Below are 20,448 nucleotides of genomic sequence, written 5' to 3'. Positions count from 1 at the left end.
TTTTCCCTCTTCTGTGTGAACTCTGTATCTTCTACCACTTTTTCTGTCAGCTTGTTGATCTTTCTCTTAAGTTTTAGCAGCCCTTTATCTGTTAGCAGTATTATCCTTTCGTGGTATCAGTTACAAGTATTTTTTTTCCAGTTTGACATTTGGCTTTTTTGTTTGCTTATGGTATTCTTCGCTATTCAGAAGTGTTTTGTATCAGTCTCTTCCCTTAGTGCTTCTGCACTTTGAGTCAGAGTTAAGAAAAATTTCACCATGTTTTGTAATACTTGATGATTTCATTTTTCCATTTAGTTCTCTGATCCATTTTAAATTTATTCTCGGGTAGCTTTTTAAACTACTAAACTACACCCCTGAGGAAATGATTATTAATAATAAAGTTCTTTTATGTTCATGGAAATAAGTACTACATGGTATGTGGCATCTTTATTAAATGTGTGTCTTTATTACAAGAAACTCTTTTTTTGTTTGTTTCTCAGCATGAAGACTTTTTGCTTGCCTTGCAGATGAATGAAGAACAATATCAAAAGGTAGTTTGAAATCTCACCTACTTCATTGATTCTGGGTATTTTCTTGGGCTGTTCCCTCTCATCAGATTTTTCAGCATTTTGATGGCAGATATGTTCATGTATAACCACCTTTTGATCTGCTGATACATGAACCAGTACGAAAACCAAACCTGTTGCTGTCGAGTTGTTTCTGACTTATAGTGGCCGTATAGGACAGAGTAGAACTACCCCATAGGGTTTCCAAGGAGCGGCTGGTGGATTTGAACTACAGACCTTTTGATTGGCAGCCATAGCTCTTAACCACTGTGACACCAGGGCTCCTGAACCGGTATGGTCCCTCTTAATTGACACCAGAATTGAAGGTGAGGTAACGATAGAGGTGTTCCTGTTAAAGAGCATTTTCTAGAATCCATTAGGGAGACTTTTAGAAGAAAATTTGGAGCTCAGGTATCACTTGTACAGTTAAACTGAGAGCTGTGTCCAACCTCGAGGCCAGATGACTTTTTTGTATGTTTTTTACATCCTTACGTAGCAGCATTTTCTAATGTGGTTAAGAATAGGTTAGTGACTGGATTGATCATTGCAGTTAATATAAAAAGAGTAAATTTCCTGGTTCTCAGGCTGCTTGAGGCTGCTGCTTCTGTTAGCAACTATCAACTATCAGTAGTCCCTTAAGATAAACTGTACGTTACTCTCAGAGGTTTGACCTGCTGTGCTTGACCCCCTCGTGTTCCTGTCTTACAACTAGGAGAGAAAAATTCAACTTGGAAAAATTTTTTGGGTAACATCTCTTGTACCTCTTGGTTCCTGACTTTACAGTCATATCTAGCATCTAATTACAGGTATGATAGTACTGCTGGCACCTTGCAATTCATGAATATGGTAACTTTATATGAAGAATTACTCCAAATAAAACAAAAAGTTCTAGACATAAGGAAAGCAAATGGGATCAGCCAGACGGTGATGACTCAAAAACACAGATGTCAAAGGTGCAGGAGGGTGGTTTGAAGAACATTATTTCATGATTATAAGCTTGGAGCAAAAAGACGTATTTCTTAATGTATTATGTTAGGTATATAGCATGTAATTTTAAACGGACTTAGGTTGTTGTTAGGTGCCGTCTAGCTGATCTCAACTCATATATGGCCCTCTGTGACAGAGTAGGACTGCCCTATGGGGTTCGTAGGCTGTGATCTTTACGAGAGTGGAGCATCGGGTCTTTCTCTCACAGAACTGCTGGGTGGGTTCAAAGTGCCAGCCTTTTTGGTTAGCAGCCAAGCGCTTAACTGTTAGGCCACCAGCACTCCTAAATAGGCATATAAAACTCTATTATTAATATCCAAAAAATAGTTCTCCAAAGAATATGGGAAGTATGAAAATCTTGCTGTCTTTAGCTATGGGTTAGTGCTAGCTAGCTATGTTGTACTAGCATCTTGAGCTAGATAATACAGCACAAAACAGCTCTTCCTTGTTTTATGGCTTCTGGAGGTGCTTTTTACCTTAGGATGCCTTTGGGAGGGGTAGAGACAAGACTGCCCCCTACCTGAACTGCCCCCTACTTGAACTGCCCCCTACCTCATTTTATTTGTATTTCTGATGGCCTGCAGGATGGTCAACTGATCGAGTGCCGCTGCTGCTATGGGGAGTTTCCATTTGAGGAGCTGACGCAGTGTGCAGACGCTCACTTGTTCTGCAAAGAGTGTCTCATCAGATACGCTCAAGAGGCAGTCTTTGGGTCTGGAAAGGTAAGAAGTGTGTAATATCTCCTTACATAGGAAATATTCACAGAGTCTGTAGACACCAGGTTTATATACAAGTTTAAATGTCTCGAAAGTGCCTTTTTTGGGCTGAAGTGAGCTCTGTTAAGGTACACTAAGTATATGTCTTCTTAGACTTGCCCTGATTTGTGTGATCATGAGTGCAGCAGATTTCTTCTCAGAGAACGGTGTGCTTCCATGCCCTCATGTAGAGAAGCACGCTTCACTTACCTTACTGTTCGTAATCACAGTGAAGGATGAACTGAAAAAGAAAACTTTGCAGCCTATTTGAGTGTATCAGAGAGCAATGATATGTTTTTACAAATGTTTTTACGGATCTTATAGTTGAATAAAAATGAGTGGCTTTATATAACACCGAAGTCACCAGCATTACACAGTGTAGAAAGGAGTTTGGTTTTGTTTTGTCTTAATGAACACTTAAAAACCAAACTTGCTTTTTACCAAAACCCAACCAATATTCACCTCATATAATATCAATTATTATAAAGTCAATTTTAGTTTAGTTGATAACTGATGAACAGTTATTAGATAGTGATTGTGGTAGGCAGAATAAAGGTCTCACAATCATGTCTACGTCCTGATCCTTAGAACCTGTGAACGTGACAAAGGTGAACTAAGGTCGCCAGTCAAATAGGGAGATTATCCAGGCGGGCCCAAGAAATCAGTGGGTCTTGAAAGGTGGAAGAGGGAGACAGAAAAGAAGATGACAGTGACGTGACCTAAGAAGGAGAGCTGGCTGTGATGATGGAGGAAGAGAGCCATGAACCAAGGAATGCAGGCAGCCTCTAGAAGCTGGCAAGGACAAGGAAGTACATTCTCCCCTAGATCTTCCAAAAGGAATGTAGCCCTGCCAACACATTGATTTTAAGCCAGTGAGGCCTGGGTTGGATTTCTAGTTTACAGAACTGTAAATTAATAAATTTGTATTGTTTTACGCCACTAAGTCTGTGGTAATTGGTTGTAGGAGCAATAGAAAACTAATGGCAGTAGTTAAGACCGTGGTCTTTTTAAGATCACCAGTGATAAGACACATCTCTATCTTGTCCTCCCTGGTGTGGTGTCCTGGGAAGGGCACAGTATAACCTTTATGGCATTCTTGCCTGAAATGCCAAATGTGAATGTAACCATGAGAAAACCTCAAACACCACTATCCAGCGGTAGAGGTACCCCTCCCTACCCCCGTCTTCCCTCCACTGCCATGGTGTCAGTGGAGACCACCTGAAGAACCTGGACTTAAAATCTCCACCCAGAAGGAATTAGGCATTCTTCCCCTTCCTCATGATGTTTAGCAGAGACCAAAGGGGAGTCTGGACATCCACCAGCACCACTCCAGGATTACAGTGAAGGCCAAGTGGAAAGCCTGGAATTTTTTATGACCACCACCACCACCATCACCACCACCACCACCACCACCACCACCACCCCGCCCCCCGCCGCCGCCCCATCAGTGGTAGAGGGTCAGTACCCTCCTTCCCTCACCAGAACCTTTTCACTGGAGGCCTGATGAAACAGAAGATTTTAAATAAGATTCAGGGTCTCATAATACCTAAAACGTCCACCACACAAGTGAAAACCACTCATCATATTAACAACCAGGAAAATCTCAACTTGAATGAGAAAAGAGATCATGACAAGGACTTTGAGGCATTTTTATGATAAAAACAAAAAACAACAACAAAAAAATAAGCCGGTTTAAAAAGCAATTTACGAACTAGCTTTAAACAAATGGAAAAAATAGAAAGTCTCAGCTAAGATTTAAAGAAGAACCAAATGGAAATTTTAGAACTGAAAAATACAGTAACCTAAATGAAAACTCATTCGGTGGGCTCAATAGAAGAATGGAGATGGCAGAGGAAAAAAAAAGAATTCGGTGAATGGAATGAAAATTAATCAACGGAGCCTCAGGGGCCTGTGGCACAACAACAGAAGATCTAATGTTTGTGTCATAAGAGTCCCAGAAGGAAAGCAGAGAGAAAGTGGGGCTAAAAAAACTTTTGAATAAATGGAAGAAGAGAAAATAGTTGCCTTTGAGTCGACTCCACCTCATGGCAACCCCACATGTGTTAGAGTAGAACTGTTCTCTGGCGTTTTTAATAGCTGATTTCTCGGAAGTTGATTGTCAGGCCTTTCTCCCAAATTATCTCTGGGTAGCGCTGAACTTCCAACCTACGGTTAGCAACAGAACATTAACTATTTGCAGCATCTAAGGACTCTGTAAATGAGTTACTGTCGAGTCAACTCTGATTTATGCCGACTCAATGTATGTCAGAGTAGACCTGTGCCCTGTAAGGTTTTCAATGGCTGCGATCTTTTAGAAATAGATCACCAGGCCTTTCTTCAAGGGCACCTCTGGATAGATTGAGGCTTCCAACCTGTTGGTTAATAGCCAAGCATGTTAACTGTTGGCACCACCCAGGGACTCCGTTGAAGAAATAATGACTGAAATTTCACAAATTTGGCAAAAGACATAAACCTACAGATTGACGAGGCTGACTGCAACCCAACCAGAATAAGTCCAAAGAGATCTATACTCAGACACATCTTAATCCAACTTTTGCACACTAAAGACAAAGACTCTTGTAGCAGCTAGAGATACAACACATTACGTATAGAGGAACAACAAAGTTGGACCCATAATTACATACCCAGGCAAATTATCATTCAGGAATGATGGTGAAATCAAGACATTCTCAGAGGAAGGAAAATGAAGAGAATTTGTCACTAGCCGTTCTTCACTAAAGAAAAATAGGTAAAAGAAACTTCTTCAAGACACGAAGGAAATGATTTAAAAAAAAAGGAAAGTAACATGTTCCTAGTAATATCGGGAATGAAGGTAGGAGAACAGAAAGTAGGAAATATAGGTTAATATAGTAAGTTATTCTTCCTGGAAACAGGGAACAAACAGCCATAAGATGGTAGACTAAAGACCTCACGTGTTCATATGTAATTAATAATAAAGGACAGATTGGCACAATGGATTAAAACCAGAAACAAAAACTTTCAGAGTAAAGAAAATTACCAGAGATAAAGGGGGATGTTATATAGTAATAAAAAGATTAATCCACCAAGAATAGATAAACCAATTGCCATCGAGTTGATTCCAACTTACAGCGACCCTATGGGACAGAGTAGAACTGCCCCATAGACTTTCCAGGGAGCGCCTGGTGGATTCAAACTGCCAGCCTTTTGGTTAGCACTTCACCACTGTGCCCCCAGGGTTTCCCAAGAATACGTAGCAATCCTAAATTTCTGTACACCAAACAGCAGAGCTGCAGAACACATGAAGCAAGAACTGATAGAATTGAAAGGAGGCATAGACAAATCTGCAATTATAGTTGGAGACTTCAACACCCCTCTTTCAAAAATGGGTAGTACTAGTAGATATCATCAGGGATATAGAAGAAAACTTAACACCCATCAACCAACAGGATCTGGTTGACAATGATAGAACATTCCACCCAAGAACAGCAGAATCCAGGCAGGTTCTTTTTAAGCCCTCTGGGAGCATTTACTAAAAGTAGACACTGAACTGTGACCTCCCTCCATCTGTCTCACATTCTTCACGTATTGTGATTTGGGCTGATCAAGGCCATCTAGTGGTATCAGAGATGGAGCTGGTGTTTTTGCTTCATGATTTCCTTGTTTTGATTGTGATCATTTTCAGAGAAGAGGGTCCAGAGAGAGTTCTACTCTGCCATCTCACAATCTGTTTTTTTAACCACCTATTTGCCTCCTGTTGAAAATGCATGTAACCACTGAGATTGTGTTCTGGAAAATTGGTTGAATTTTCCTTTTTCATTGCAGTCCGAGCTCAGCTGCATGGAAGGGAGCTGCACGTGCTCCTTCCCGACCAGTGAACTGGAGAAGGTGCTTCCCCAGACCATCCTGTATAAATACTACGAGCGGAAAGCGGAAGAAGAGGTTGCCGCAGCCTACGCTGATGAGCTCGTCAGGTGAGTGCTCAGAGTCCGGGGTTCGTCCGTCATGTTGTTCTGAATCAGGGTGTCACTCCCCATCCTGAAGACCACCTGAGCACTTCCACCAGGAGATGAGAATTCCTTAGCAAAGCCATGACTTCTAGATCACTTGGCATTTCTTGCTGAAAAACAAAAAAGGATAGTGTTATTGATGGGGAAATCCGCAGCTCAAATTTTTATCAACATTCCCTAGAAGGTTCTTAATCTTTGATAGGTACAACCATTGGCCATTGAGTTGGAGGAAAAATGACATGTGCCAGGGGGTCTCACCAAGGCTGCTGTTATTGGGTGCCATCAAGTTGATTCCAACTCATAGTGACCCCATGTGACAGTAGAACTGCCCCATGGAGTTTCCAGGGCTGTAATCTCTGTGGGAGCAGATCTTTCTCTCACGTAAAGCCAGGCCTTTCTCCTGCAGAGCTCGGGGTGGGTTTGAACCAACAACCGTTTGGTTAGCAGCCAAGCTCTTGACCACTGTGCCACCAGGGGACCTTCTCTCAGCAAGGTACAGGGTGTGATTATTGAGTGTTTTACACTGAGCCAGCCCCCAGGATGCTGTCTGTATTTTGTGATGAGAGCCAGCACAAAGGGGTGTTCTCTCCATGTTTGATGAAAACCAAGGAGTAAGAAAGAAGTATGTAATTTTAGTGAGGAGTCCCTGGGTGGTGCAAATGGTTAGTGTGCTCACAGCTAACCAAAAGGTTGGAGGTTCAGGTCCACCCAGGGGTACCTCAGAAGAAAGGCCTGGTGATCTACTTCCAAAATGTCAGCCATGAACAACCAACGGACCACAGTCCTACAGTGACACACATGGGGTCGCCATGAGTCAGAGTTGACTCGATGGCAACTGTTTGTTTTTTGTTATTGTTTTTGTTTTTAAATGAATTGTACACTTAAAAGTGGTTAAAATGGCAACTGTTTTTGTTATATGTATTTTACCACAATAAAATTTTTAAAAGAGGGAAGGGTACTGAGCCTTTCGTACAAATTAAAAAAAAAAAAAGGCAATATGGCTGTCCAACTCAAAACCCTGTCTTGGTATGAACAGTCCCATGGAACCTAATCAGACTCAAGTGTTGCAGGTAAATACAAATCTGCTCTTCGACTCTAGGTGTCCCTCCTGTAGCTTTCCTGCACTGTTGGACAGTGATGTGAAGAGGTTCAGCTGTCCCAATCCTCGCTGCCGAAAGGTAGGGAGACAAGTTTTTTCCTACGTGTGTGTCCGAATTACAATTAGTTCGGGCTGCCCTAATGGCCCAGTTGTCAGTTGTTTATAATTGTTGTTTATCTGCAAGTGGACCCAGGAGAAAGATTTGAGTGCTTGCCTTTTCATGAACGAAAATGAAGATTGGTACTTTGCGGACGAACAGTGGTTGACGTGGTTACAGGGATGTGGGCTGCTTGTGGAATTAGAGCCACAAAGCTCTGAGTGTCTGTTTTGGGCTCTCTTCTTATAAGGGCAGATGCAAGAATGTATGTGAAGGTTTTGTTTTTCTTCTGCCGCACCAGCATTTTTCTTGCTGGTTCTTCTTCCTACCCTGTACTCAAATCCCCACCCCCACCCACTTCCTACCGTTCTCAAAGTCCACACGCCTCTTCTCTCACTGAAGGACTAGGTATCATTGTGGCGTCTTTACCTAGTCTGGTAGGTGATTCACATAACTCTTTTCCTTATAAGAACTGACTGTTGGATGAGACGAGAGCTATCTGGTTACCTCACTTCTGAAAATCTTTTTACTCTTCAGCTGTGCTCCTACCCTGTGAACTAAGAATGTCTTAAAATTTGTCACCTGTTTATAAGCCACTTACAGTTTTTAGTTAATATTGGCATCTACCTAGACGAGCGTGTAAATTTTAAACCGTGTTCTAAAACAGCATCATTGGAGTCAAACATGGCAATATCTTTTTCTTATGGAGGAATAAAGTTAGAGAGTGGGGAAGAAGGAAGAAAATAAACAAATGAATGAGCTAAAACTTGGCTCCTTTTGATTTTTACATTAACATTTCTGTGTGGAATTGGATGCATTCTTAAAACTGATGTAGCCATTTAAAAATTGGGCCCCACCCCAGGCTATTGCTATAGCAGTTGTTCCAGCAGCCTCTGGCATCTTGGAACTAAGAAACCATAGTAACTTTGTTTTCTGTGCTCGCAATGTGTCAGGCACTGGCTTGCCTAGGATGGGGCCGCCCAAGCTAAAACACATAGGCAAGGAGGCAGTAGGCAAGGGATGAAAGGGTGGGAGGTACAGTGAAAATGGAGAGATGTTGTAGGCCCATGGAGCAGCAGCCCATGATGTACAAGGAGTAAGAAGGGGTAGCCTCATGAGCTGATTGGGCAAAACCATGCAAGACTTTGAAGTCCATCCTGAGGAGTCTGGACGCAGCCCTGATTTGGGTGGAGGTGATGTCAGGGAGATCTGTTTGCTGTGGAAGGAGGTGCTGGGAACCACATTTCCTAGTAGAGTGCCATACAATTTGGAAGGTAAAAGAGGAGGCGGGAGGCTATTATTCTCAAAAGACAGTTCCAGACAGCTGTGAGGCTCACGTGGGTCTGAGACAGCATCCAGGTGTCTCGAGAACCCTCCAACCTGAAACATCAGCGAGAGTTTTTCAGAAGTTCTTAATACATTAGGCAGATGCACCAGATACTTTGCTTTCCCTGTGGTAGGACTGTACATGCCCTGTTGAACTTGGAGATGGCCAGGTAGCTTATTTTGGCCAGTGCAATGTGGGTGTTAAGTGAGAGCAGTCACTTGAGGGAAAAGAGCAAGCACCGCGGGTCTTTTCCCTCTGCTGAGGTGGAGACACAGCATGAACGAGAAATAAATCTTTGTTGTAAGCTCCTAAGGTTTGCATTTGTTCCGACAGCATAACCTAGCCTGCCCCGGCTGATAATGAGAACCAGAACTCTGGGTGTGGAGAAGAATAATAGAGATAGGATTAGGTGGTGATACTCTGAATGTGGGGATGAGGAAGGTGACTCAAGTTTCTCTGGTTGGGGTAACTAAGTAGATGGCGTTACTCATAAAATTGGAAATAGAACAGAAAATGATTTCAGACAAGGGAAAATTAATTCCGTTTGGACATGTTGAGTTTTGAGAGTGGGGTCGTCCAGGATGCATGGGGACGTCCAGGATGCATATGTTTTCCCAATGTCCGGCACAGAGTGAGTGCTTAGAAAATGCTTGGTAAGTGACTAGGGTTAAGAACACAATGACAGTCTAGGCTGGAGAAAGATTTCAGAATCAAGAATGAAAAGCAGTTGTGCCCTTGGGAACAGGCAGAGGCCGGGGAGCCCAACAGGGAGCACCAGAAATTGGGGTGGGGTGATCTAGGAATTATGTCACAGGGGCTCAAGAATGCTGTTAGCCACTTCAAGGGACACAGTAGCAGGGGATGGGGTCTGAGGACGATGGTTTCAGGGGACATCCAGGTCAATTGGCATAACAAAGTTTATTAAGAAAATCTTCCAGATCCTGCTTTGGTGAGTGGCATCTGGGGTCTTAAAAGCTAGCAAGCAGCCATCTGAAATGCATCAGTTGGTCCCAACTCACCTGGAGCAAAGGAGAATGAAGAACACCAAAGTCACAAGGAAAATATGAGCCCAAGAGACAGAAAGGACCATGTAAACCAGAGACTCCGTCAGCCGGAGACCACCCTGACGGAGAACACAACAGAGTCCTTGATGCAGCAGGAGAAAACTGTGGTGCAGAACTCAAATTCTAGTAAAAAGACCGGACTTTGTGGTCTGACTGAGACTGGAGGGACTGAAGACAAGGTCCCTGTACTCTCTGTTAGCCCAGAACTAAAACCATCCCTGAAGCCAACTCTTCAGACAACAATTAGACTGGACGGTAAAACATAAAATGATATTGTTGAGGAGTGTGCTTCTTAGCTCAAGTGGCTACCTGAGACTAAGTGGGCAGCTCCTGTCTGGAGGCGTGATGAGAAGGCAGAGAGGGACAGGAGCTGGTTGAAGGGACACAGGAAACACAGAGTGGGGAGGAGAAGCGTGCTGTCACATTATAGAGATAGCAAATAAGGTCATATAACAATGTATGTTTTGTATGAGAAACGAATTGTAAACTTTCACTTAAAGCACAAAAAATAAGTAAATAAGAATGCTGTTAGCATCTTGATTAGAATCACATCTCTCTGTGAACTTAGGAAAAGTATTACCTTAAAAATGTTGGCTGCTGCTGTCTAAGTTCAGAGTGTGTCTTTCCACTCATTCGAATCTATTCGTGTCCCTTGGTACTGTTTTAAAGTGAAGAGAATACATAGTAGAGCTTTATCGGTTAGTGTGCTTTGAAACTTGACTCTCATCCGCGGTGGTCACGTTCACGTTCTAGACACATTTTCTGCTGCTTAGGGTCAGATCTGCAGGTGCTTGGCTGGAAGCACCATGGAAAATAAGGTAAAAACTGCATCTCATGGAAGCCCGAACAGTGACAGCACATGGAGCTGGATCGGCCAGCCAAGCAGGTCACAGAGAAGTGCCCACCCTGTCGTTAGAAAGGAAAGGGGGAGCGCTTACAATGCCAGTCAGCTGGTCTTCATTTATGAGCCTGCAGAGAGTCGCCACTAGATGGCACTGATACTCTGTGAGGAAAGGTGACTGCTGTTTCTTTAGTCTGGGGCATTTGAAAAGTATGCATGTCAGCAAAATATGGCCTTGGAAGCAGATGGCAGTGTTTTTACTTTTCTCACTTGTGCAAATTCTCTTGACATTCTTCCTCCTCAGCAAGATGGGTAAGCCAACCACTAATCCTTGAGGATTCCTAATGTTTAAGAAATGAGCCATATAACTAATTGTGCCCCACGTGAGGCAAAGGGCATCTGCCTGCTTGTTGCAGAGTCTTTGCCAGTAATCGGAACTCCAGTTTGATTTCTAGGAACTTATCACTTGGAGATGAGGAGTTAATATTAATTCGTTATCTGGAGGAGGGATGGCGTGCCTGGAATGATTCGCCTGGAATCCCTGAAGAATAAGAGGCTCTGTCTTTGATAAAACAGGGAGTGAGTCTTTGTTTCTCTGATACGATGGAATGCTTTTGTTAAGGCCCCAAGCTCCCTCGTGGGTTCCAAGATAAAGAATTCATCAGTTTGTTTTCAGTGCTGCTTTTAGAAACAGATCGAATGTTTGGTGTGGGACAGCAGAGGGTGAGATAAAAAGCAATTTGAAAGTGATGTTTCTGGAAGATTTACTCCTAGGTAGGGTCAGAAATTTATTGAATCTTTTTCCTCCCTTGTAGAACCATAACTTGGCTACATAAACCCAGAGGTATGTAAGTAGAGGTTTTCAGAAAGTGAACCAAGGCCACGAGGTGAAGGTTTAGGAGCGCTCACAAAGCGAGTGCTGAGGAGATGAGACCGTTTGGGGGTGCGACTGTAATCAGGATAATTGTGAGAACACTTAGTGTGGCACCTTCCGTACAAAGCCCGAGGGTGTGACTGTGGCTGTGTAACTGCATGTCTCTGGTATTTATTTCTCTTTATTCTCTCTCACCTCCCTATTTTGTACCCTTTCCAGTCTCCACCCTAGCCTTTGTGACATTCAGTATGACTGACTCTCTGGCAGTGGAATGTAATCAAAACATCTGCAGTGACCAGGTTCATTGCTGAAAAGCAGGCATCTGCAGCAGCCATGGTGACTGGATGGCTGCGTGAAGAACATTTCAACACACCTGTACCAGCTGTTGGTGCCTGAGCAGCTCCAGCTGTGAGAGACAGGGCTGCCACTCACTGTAGTGCTCTCTCTAGGCCCCACCCTGTGAGCGGGCTCCTGCACCGACACAGGCCTTTACGTTGATCCAGACATGAGTGAAGCATGAGTCTCTTGTTCCTGCAACCAGGGAGGGCCTTCATTCCGGAAGTGGCATTGACAAGAACTAAATGTCTGGATAACAAAAGCCTCAAACAAGGGCTTGCTCACTGGAGTGCTATCCTTGATGTCAGCAAGAGCAGTACGGTGGTGTGAATGTTCCTCAGCGTGAAAGGTGACCTACCCAACTGTAAAAAATGGCGGTGTATGGGAGTCTGATCTCTTCTAACAAGGGGGAAGGAAAACCAAGATCAGCAGCCCAAGGCTAATTCCTATGAGGTGGAGGTCAGATACATCCTCTCTCCACCCTTGGTACCAATTCTGACACCAGCCATCCCTCCCACGGCACTCCCTGCTGCTCTGCTGGGTTTGATAATTTGCTGCAATGGCCACCCAGACTCATAGACTATGCTCACAGTTACGGGGTTTATTAGGGAAGTAATAGATTACAATTCAGGATTAGGAATAACTCAGGATTCAATTCTTTGATCAGGACAGCTTCTCGGCCATGCCTGCAGGCAGGCCTCTCTATGGCTCTTGGGCCCCTCGGCCTAGCCTCTGCCTGCTTCAGATAGAGTTACAAAGTGTTACAAAGCTCTTTAGCTCCTCTAATAAGTGCCCAGGGGCACCCCACTCCACCAAGCTTCAGCCCGAAGGTGCACCATTCTCCCACTCCGTGGTCGGAGAGTCTAGCCAACAAGTGCCTGAAGGAACCCCACTCCACCAGGAACCCTCCTGCCAGAAGGCACTCAGTTCTCTTGCTCTGTTGTCTAGAAAGCCCACTGTGCCATCTCACACCTATCTCCTGGTTCTGCTGCTGCTGCCTTTTCTTGCCATCTTACACCATCTCAGGTGTTACAGCTCTCTCTCACTTTTTGTCTCCTGGGTCTAGAAGGATCTCAGTAGATAGAGATCCCAGGTCCAAAGGACATAACCCACTCCCCTCTCTTCTTCTTGGTGGTAGTGAGGTCTCCCCTCTGGTCTAGGATTGGCTTTTTTTTAAGCCTAGCAGAATGGCAAAACTGACCAATCCCCATATTAGGGTTCCATGTACTTTATTTGCATGGTCCCACCCCCACAGGGGTTCCATGCACCTTATTTACATAGTCCCGCCAATCGTTTTTGTAGGAATCACAAGACCACGGTGAGAAAGGCCATATAAAAGCAACTCATCGCACTGCACTGACTTCCGTAAAGGTGAGCCACTTCCTTAGAGCCGTGGTAGTTCAGGCTGAAGAGCTTCAGGCTGTGATGCTCCCCGGCAGGTGGAGCATTCCTCAGGTGGCTCACAAAACCCTTAGCTCATTTTGGTCTCCACAGCACCCTAAGAAGTGGACGCTGAGACCTTAAGTCAGGTGATGTAAATGATGAAGCCGCGGCTAACCTGGTGCACTCAGAACCTGACGGGGAGCCCCTGTCCCAAAACACTGTCCGGGGGGGACCCCAAACCATGTCCCTGCAGAAGTATCAAAGCAACAAGGTAACAGAATCTCACTCTATTTTGTCTCAATGTTTTTGTCGGTCTCTACATTTTAAAATCCCCCGTAGTAACCAGCGTAGTGGACCTGTTCTTCCTAGGCTTCTCAGTGCTGAAAGACTCTGGCTTATAATCACTCCCACGCGCACGCACACGCACACGCATGCATACACTTCTCTTGCTCGACATTACAATGCCTAAAACGCTCTGAGTATAAAACCTGGTTATTTCAGGGTCTGTTTTGTTTTGTCCCAAGAAGAATAAAAGCAACAAAAGGCAAATCTTGATTCCCTTTCTTCACACACTGCCTTCACATTAAAAGTCAGATAAATACCATGTTTTCTGTTGTCTGCAGTGATTATTTAAAAGGGAGGTAGATATCTAGGAAATAGGGAAGGTAAAAAATATACATGAGTTAAAATGCCACATATGGTTAAGAATTTTATTTTGTTCCCCTCAGCCCTACAGAAAGTTTGTATTCCTGCATTTCATCTAGTTCATCCGTTTATATTGGACACTGAATTGTGAAACCAGCTGCTTCTACCTGGCGCCCTGCCTGGGTGTGTGGAGGAGAGAGGCAGCAAAGGGCTGTTGTGAGCACCGCCATTTTGTCTCCTACTGTGTGTTGCTGAACTCTCGGATTTCTCCACTTGAAAACCTCGCAGGCTGACTTTCATGGCAGGTGGTTGAGTGCCCGTCACCCTGACTGGGTCTCAGAGCCTAGACAGCCTAGAAGGCTCTGCTGTCAGAGCCAGCTCTGAGGAGTCAAATATCTGGCAGCACCTGTAGCCTCAGGTGATGTCTGCCAACTTCTCAGCCCCAGGCCATGGCAGTGCTCTGCCTTGTCCACCCAAGCCAGTCTCCTTTCCTAGCCCTGGTGATGCTGCTTTCAACAGTTACAATGTCACCATGTTCCCAGGAAACAAATCACAGCAGCTCCTGTCCAGTTGCAAAAGAAGAGTCTTCAGGTTCCTACTTTGCAGCATTGTTTGGGACAGTGCTTTTGTTTAGCTTCACTAGTAAGTTACCTGCAGCCAGGGAGGCCGTCTGCAGTGGTTAAGACCAGGGCTTGAATGTTGGACCTGCTGGTAACGGATGAATTCCAGCCCCTCCACTTTGTGGCGTTGGGCCCTAAAGACATCATGCCCCTGAACTGTGATTGTTTTGTCTGTAAAATGGAGCGGTTGTACCTGCCTCCTGGAGTTTTGTGAAGAATAAGTGGCATGATGTAGGTGAGACACTCAGTCCAGGGCCTAGCACATCGTATCACTGGTCGTTACTCACTTTAGGGTGACAGTTGGTGGACAGTGGGTGGTATGGTGTGGGCTTGGGTGATGAGAGGAGTTCCTAGAAGGGAGGAGCTCCTTCCAGTTTTGTTAAGTCTGCCACCCCAAGAGCAAGGAGTTCCCTCACAGTGGCCCAGTATAAAATCCCATTGGGGAAGCAAAAGATGACTTTTCACTTATCTTAGTTTTCAGATCATATGCTCACACATGACAGTTCTTACTAGGTCCTTGAAATGCTACAGTGTAAAGGGGATAGAGTTTTTTTTTTTTTTTTAATTGTGCTTTAAGTGAAAGTTTACAAATCAAGTTAGTCTCTCGTACAAAAACTTATATACACCTTGCTACGTACTCCTAGCTGCCCTCCCCCAATGAGACAGCGAACTCCTCCTCTCCACCCTGTATTCCTGGTGTCCATTCAACTAGCTCCTGTCCCCCTCTGTCTTCTCATCTCGCCTCCAGACAGGAGCTGCCCACATAGTCTCATGTATCTATTTGAGCCAAGAAGCTCACTCCTCACCAGTATCATTTTCTGTCTTATAGTCCAGTCCAGTCTCTGTGAAGAGTTGGCTTCAGGTATGGTTCCAGTCCCGGACTAACAGAAGGTCTGGGGACCATGACCTCTGCGTCCCTCTAGTCTCAGTTGGACCATTAAGTCTTGTCTTTTTATGAGAATTTGAAATCTACATCCCACTGTTCTGTTCCATCAGGGATTCTCTGTTGTGTTCCCTGTCAGGGCAGTCATCAGTTGTAGCCGGGCACTATCTAGTTCTTAAGTCTCAAGCTGTATGTGGCCCGTTCTGTCTCTTGGGCTCATATTTACCTTGTGTATTTGGTGTTCTTTGTTCTTCTTCGCCCCAGGTAGGTTGAGACCAATAGATGCATCTTAGATGGCCGCTTGCTAGTTTTTAAGACCTCAGACACCTCTTACCAAAGTGGGATGCAGAGCGTTTTCTTAAGACGTTTTGTTATGCTAATTGCCATGAATGTCCCCTGAAACCAAAGTCCCTATACCCTACCCCTCCCCCCCCCCCACACACACACACTCTGGCCTTCGAAGCGTTCGGTTGTATTCAGGAAACTTCTTTGCTTTTGGTTTAGTCCCCTTGTGCTGACCTCTCATAAAGGGGATAGAGTTTTAAAGCCACATATTTAGCTCAACAGTATGTTCTTTAAGAAATGCCAGCTCTTAGCCAACCTTAGTCAAGCGCAGAGAAGGACCTGTGCCCCCTAGAGGACTGCATAGGAAGACGCCTGCGTCTGGGGCAGCTGTTCCCCAGGACCATGGCTGTCAATGCCACTGCCCCCCTCCCGTCGTGTGCCTCATCTCAGAGGGATTGAGAATCTCAGGGACAACATTCCAAAAGATGAGTGCCAGAAAAGCCTGGAAACAACAAGGACAAGAGATTTGGCTGGAGACCTGAGAGTCAGTCACAAAGTGAAGATCAAAACCCGTGGGTCATCTCCCGGATGGGTACTAGTTTGTGAGGTTTTTTGTATTAATGGGAGGGCGCCCACCTTTACAGGGGGTCCTGACCACTGCCTCCCCCACCACTACTCTGAGGCAGCACCTTACCTTTTACTGTCATTGTGGACGTGGTCTCCTCAGTTCTCCTCTTTTTTTGGCTTTTTTTTTTTTTCCGTGTCTACTAAAATAAACTGTCTATATAGCACTTACAGAAAAAGTCTCTGCAAATTTTTAGCAGCCGTTCGTGTAAGCATTTTGCTAAAACAGAAACCCTAACCCTTTTTCATGGTTTTTGTAGCCACCAGTTAGCCATTGCCCTGCCACCGCCTCACCCTGCTCACAGACTGTGGAGTTGCAAGCTTTGAGTGCCTCTCTTTCTGGAAACCACAAGCTGCTTGTTTAGCGCCTTTATGTGTTTTATTCAAATAATCTAGTGGCATTTTTCTGTGCCTGTGGCCTCAGCGAGAGAGAGATGCATTTTGATTTAAAGTCTTTAAAAATCTTATGTTAAAAATCACTTAAAAATTACTATCTACAAAATGTCTTTCTGTGAAGAGTGATTTATCTCTTTTTTCTTTACGTTAATTGTGCGTTACCAGGCGTCAGCATCTTAATTTGTCTTCATGATTCTCATCGTGATGTCCTTGAGAAATTGTGTGTGTGCGTGTAAGTGCTGCTCGATCGTGTCCCACTTTGCATTCTCAGCACAGAGCACTGCAGGGTTTCCAGCCTTCCAGGTAGAAGAGAAATTGTTGCTATGGCAATAACACAAGCATGAAAACACCCCATATCCCCATGGGCATCTGTCAGCGAGGAGGAATGTGGGGAAGGGAAACGATAGCAAAGAGGGACATTTGGAGCACTGAGCAAAATTCACGCAAAGCCTGGACAAAAGCTGCAGCTGGGTGGGAACCTTGTGTTTACTGTCGAGTTCAAGGTCATTTTCCAGTTGCTGTGTGGCAGCTGAGAAACGTAAACAGTCTTTAACTCCTCAATGCCCTCTTCTGCCTTTGAGACAAAGATAGAAAAAGGACCACCTCTGTCAAGTCTTCAGTCCCCAAAGGCCATGCGCCCTTTTCACAGACCATAACTAGGAAATGTATGGGTCTACAGCCAGGGTTCTGCACAGCAGGGAGTCAGCCGCTGAGACCTGGAGGACCCACTGCCCCGTCTCTGGTGTGTCAGAGCAAGGCACCCTCCCCGCTCTTGCCTTTGAAACTAGATGACAACTGTGTGCTCTGTGTCCGCACTCCACAGTAATGCCCCCAGGAATCAGGACTCGGAATAACTTTGGTAATGCTGAGTGATGATGAGAAACAAATCTAGTCTGCGAAGGTTAGGGGTGAGGAGCAGAATGAGTTAGTGAGTGACTCCACCAGAGAATGGCTTGCTGGTCGGAGCAAATACAGCAGGGATGTCTTGAGTTGGGAGTTTGGCATCATGGTTAGGACAGACTGGATCCTAGCATGCCTGCTCATGGAGTGTTACTGGATTTTAGGCAGCATACTGGGGAGTGTATATTCCTATCTGCTCCAAGTCCTACAGCTATTAAGCAATAGTACCAGGACAGAAAGCTGGGGCTTCCTTAACTTATCATTCTGTATTTTTAGGTCTGATTTTGGAATGCTGGGTTGTTTTTAAGACTCTTTGATCTTTTGGAGAAACAAACTGAAGTACTTACAGATGAAGTGATGTTTAATCTGAGATTTGCTTCAAAATTGTACTGGAGGAGAGGAAACAGGAGAGTAGGTGTAGCTAAGTCTGGCCATGAATTGATGTTTATTAAACACAAGTGATGAGTACATGAGGCTCATTATATTATTTTGACCACTTTTGTATATGCTTAAAATTTTCCACAATAAAAAGAACCCAGGTCTAACTCCAAAGTTTATGCACATGCGCACACACTTAACTGCTTTGCTGTCTTGAGGGTGCATCACTGTTGGGAACTAAAAAAGACATTTACTTGAATATTTTGTGGCTTGATCATTTTTTTAAGAGATGAGAAAACTTGTAACGTAATAGGAGAATGTCCGTGGATATATGTGGAAGGACAGAAGGTCCTAGAGGAGGGGGGCTTTATGCGTGTAGTTTCTCTATTTGTACAAGGTGTTTCTGTATGAGTGGTGGTGAGCTGATGTTTTCCAGCTTCACAGAGAAAACAGACTTTAAACTACCATAAAGATTCCAAGATGAGTTGCTAGGCACACTGTAACCCGTGAGGGGGTTCCCAAGAAGTTGGGGCCTTGCCCCAAGGCCTCCCGGAGGTGCCAGGATGGCCTAGAACATGCCTCTCTCTAGGATGACCTGTGTGCGAGGCAGTCTCAAGGCGGAGGAGAGACCAGATGGCCTTTCATGTGTCTTTCATAGGCGTTGGCATGTGGTTTTCAAAAAGAAACAGGCTAAGGAAGTATCTCAGATCAAATCCCTGTAGCCTCATCAAAGTACCGTTCAGTTGGTTTCCCATCAAAAGTTCATATGAAAAGGATTTTGCATTCAAAGGCTCCCTGTGTCTGAGAAGCTGACCCTGAATCCCAGCCCCAAGAGCATGAGGCCCATCGCAGTGTTTTCTCTCCTCTCTGGCTGAAGCGTGTCCTCTTGCTTTCTCCCCTTCTTCCATCAGAATTCTGCTGCTCAGACCTAATCCGACCTTTTTCCTAGCTTGTGTCCCTTCTCCAGACAAGCACCCTTACTTATCTACACCCTCTGTCACCTATACCCTCTGTCATCATGGCTCTGGACACCATGGAAGCTAATTCACACATCCTTGTTCTTTCTTTGCACCCACTTCTTCTTAAAAGCCTTTTGCTTCCCGTGGTGCAGGAGAAGCTGACCAGAGACTTGCCCCTCACCCTCCCTGACACTTTTGTCCTCCACCCTGCACGTGTTCACAAGCTGCTTCCCTGGCATAGGCTGGGGTGGACAGGTGGCACATAACTGCCTTGGTCAGAATTTGGTCATTCATTGGTTCTTTCATTCATTCATTCAGCAGATATTCATCGAGCATTGCTTTGCCAGCAGAAATATAAAGAGGGACAGCCACAGTCCCAGCTTAAGATCTGGGGGCGGGAGATCAGTGGGGGAGGCTCATACGCCGACAGTGAAATAGTGAGATAGCAGTGACGACCACTTCAGGAGACCAGAAGGGTCACTTTGGTTTGGCATGACGAGGAGATACTTCATAAAAGGCTGGGTCTTAGCCTGACTCAGCCCTTATGGCTTTAAATGGGTGAGTGTCAGGGAATGATGGGAGCAAAACTGTGTGCAGGGTCAGCAAGTAGACACTTGTCTGCAGAAGGAAGGAGGACTGGGAAAATACTGAGACCCTGTATTTTAGATGGCTTTGCAAGCAGAATAAGGGAGGTCAGTTTGACTCTGGAGACGACGGAAGCTTTCGAAGGCTTAGCATAGGGACGATGTGACCAAAGTGCTGTTTTAGGGGGTGGATCTTGTAGAGCAAGGAAAGAGGGGGTGGGCGAAGGGAGAGCCGACAGAACGCTGGGAGCTGGAACGTCTTGTCCTTTCGGTTATCACAGCTTGTCATTTCTATCAATCTCCCGACCCGAGACCTGGGCACACACGGTGCTACTAAAGTCCTCCGTCAGCAAATCCTCTGCTCCCACGGCCCACATGCACGGTGCTCGACGTATTTGGTGGGATTCTCTCCCATTCGCCTGAAGACCTAGGTGGCTTAGGTTGACCTGAAGAAAATACAGTTTTCTGGTGATGGGGTTAGTGGTGGTGGAGGGGAAAGGTAATGGGAGCCAAGAGCAACGGCAGAGGTGGTTGAGGAAGAGGCTGGTACTGTTTCAGTCATGTATGTCCAGAGACCACCTCCTCCTTGGGGCGGCATGGCCTCCATGGGGCACCACAGGGGCGGGTCTGGTACAGGTGACAGCATCACTTGCTGCAGGAGAGCAGGGACTTGCCAGGTCACATGGCAGTTGCTGCTTTGGTATAGGTCCATGTGCCAGTAGATTTTGGGCTATGACTCTTACTCCTTGTGTCATTTAAAGATGGAAGAACCATGTAACCAGTACAAGTTTTTTCCACCCGTTTAAAAAGTCTCGTTTTCCAGCTGGAAACATGTTGGATAAATGTAATTTCTCTCTCCCTTTTTTTTTTTTTT

General features: G+C 45.0%; 1 protein-coding gene across 9 annotated transcripts in view; it reads left to right on the top strand.

Annotated features, from left to right (window-relative positions):
• RNF216 (ring finger protein 216) overlaps positions 1-20,448 on the top strand; it is a 169,118-nt gene that overhangs the window by 64,425 nt on the left and 84,245 nt on the right. For 7 of the 9 annotated variants that reach the window (XR_010323705.1, XR_010323704.1, XR_010323703.1 and 4 more), the window contains exons 10-13: positions 483-533; positions 2,120-2,257; positions 6,095-6,243; positions 7,379-7,457. Coding sequence is in view for 5 of the 9 variants with exons in the window: in XM_003416512.4 (XP_003416560.1) it covers positions 483-533; positions 2,120-2,257; positions 6,095-6,243; positions 7,379-7,457 (417 nt within the window). In the remaining 4 variants the exon portion in view is untranslated. Of the gene's footprint in view, positions 1-482; positions 534-2,119; positions 2,258-6,094; positions 6,244-7,378; positions 7,458-13,219; positions 20,445-20,448 lie in introns of those variants that run through there. The other 2 variants (XM_064296009.1, XM_064296008.1) reach the window with 2 other exon arrangements.

Source organism: Loxodonta africana, chromosome 12 (genome assembly GCF_030014295.1).
Source record: "Loxodonta africana isolate mLoxAfr1 chromosome 12, mLoxAfr1.hap2, whole genome shotgun sequence".
Taxonomy (NCBI): domain Eukaryota; kingdom Metazoa; phylum Chordata; class Mammalia; order Proboscidea; family Elephantidae; genus Loxodonta; species Loxodonta africana.
This window is presented reverse-complemented; position numbering and strand designations above follow the sequence as displayed.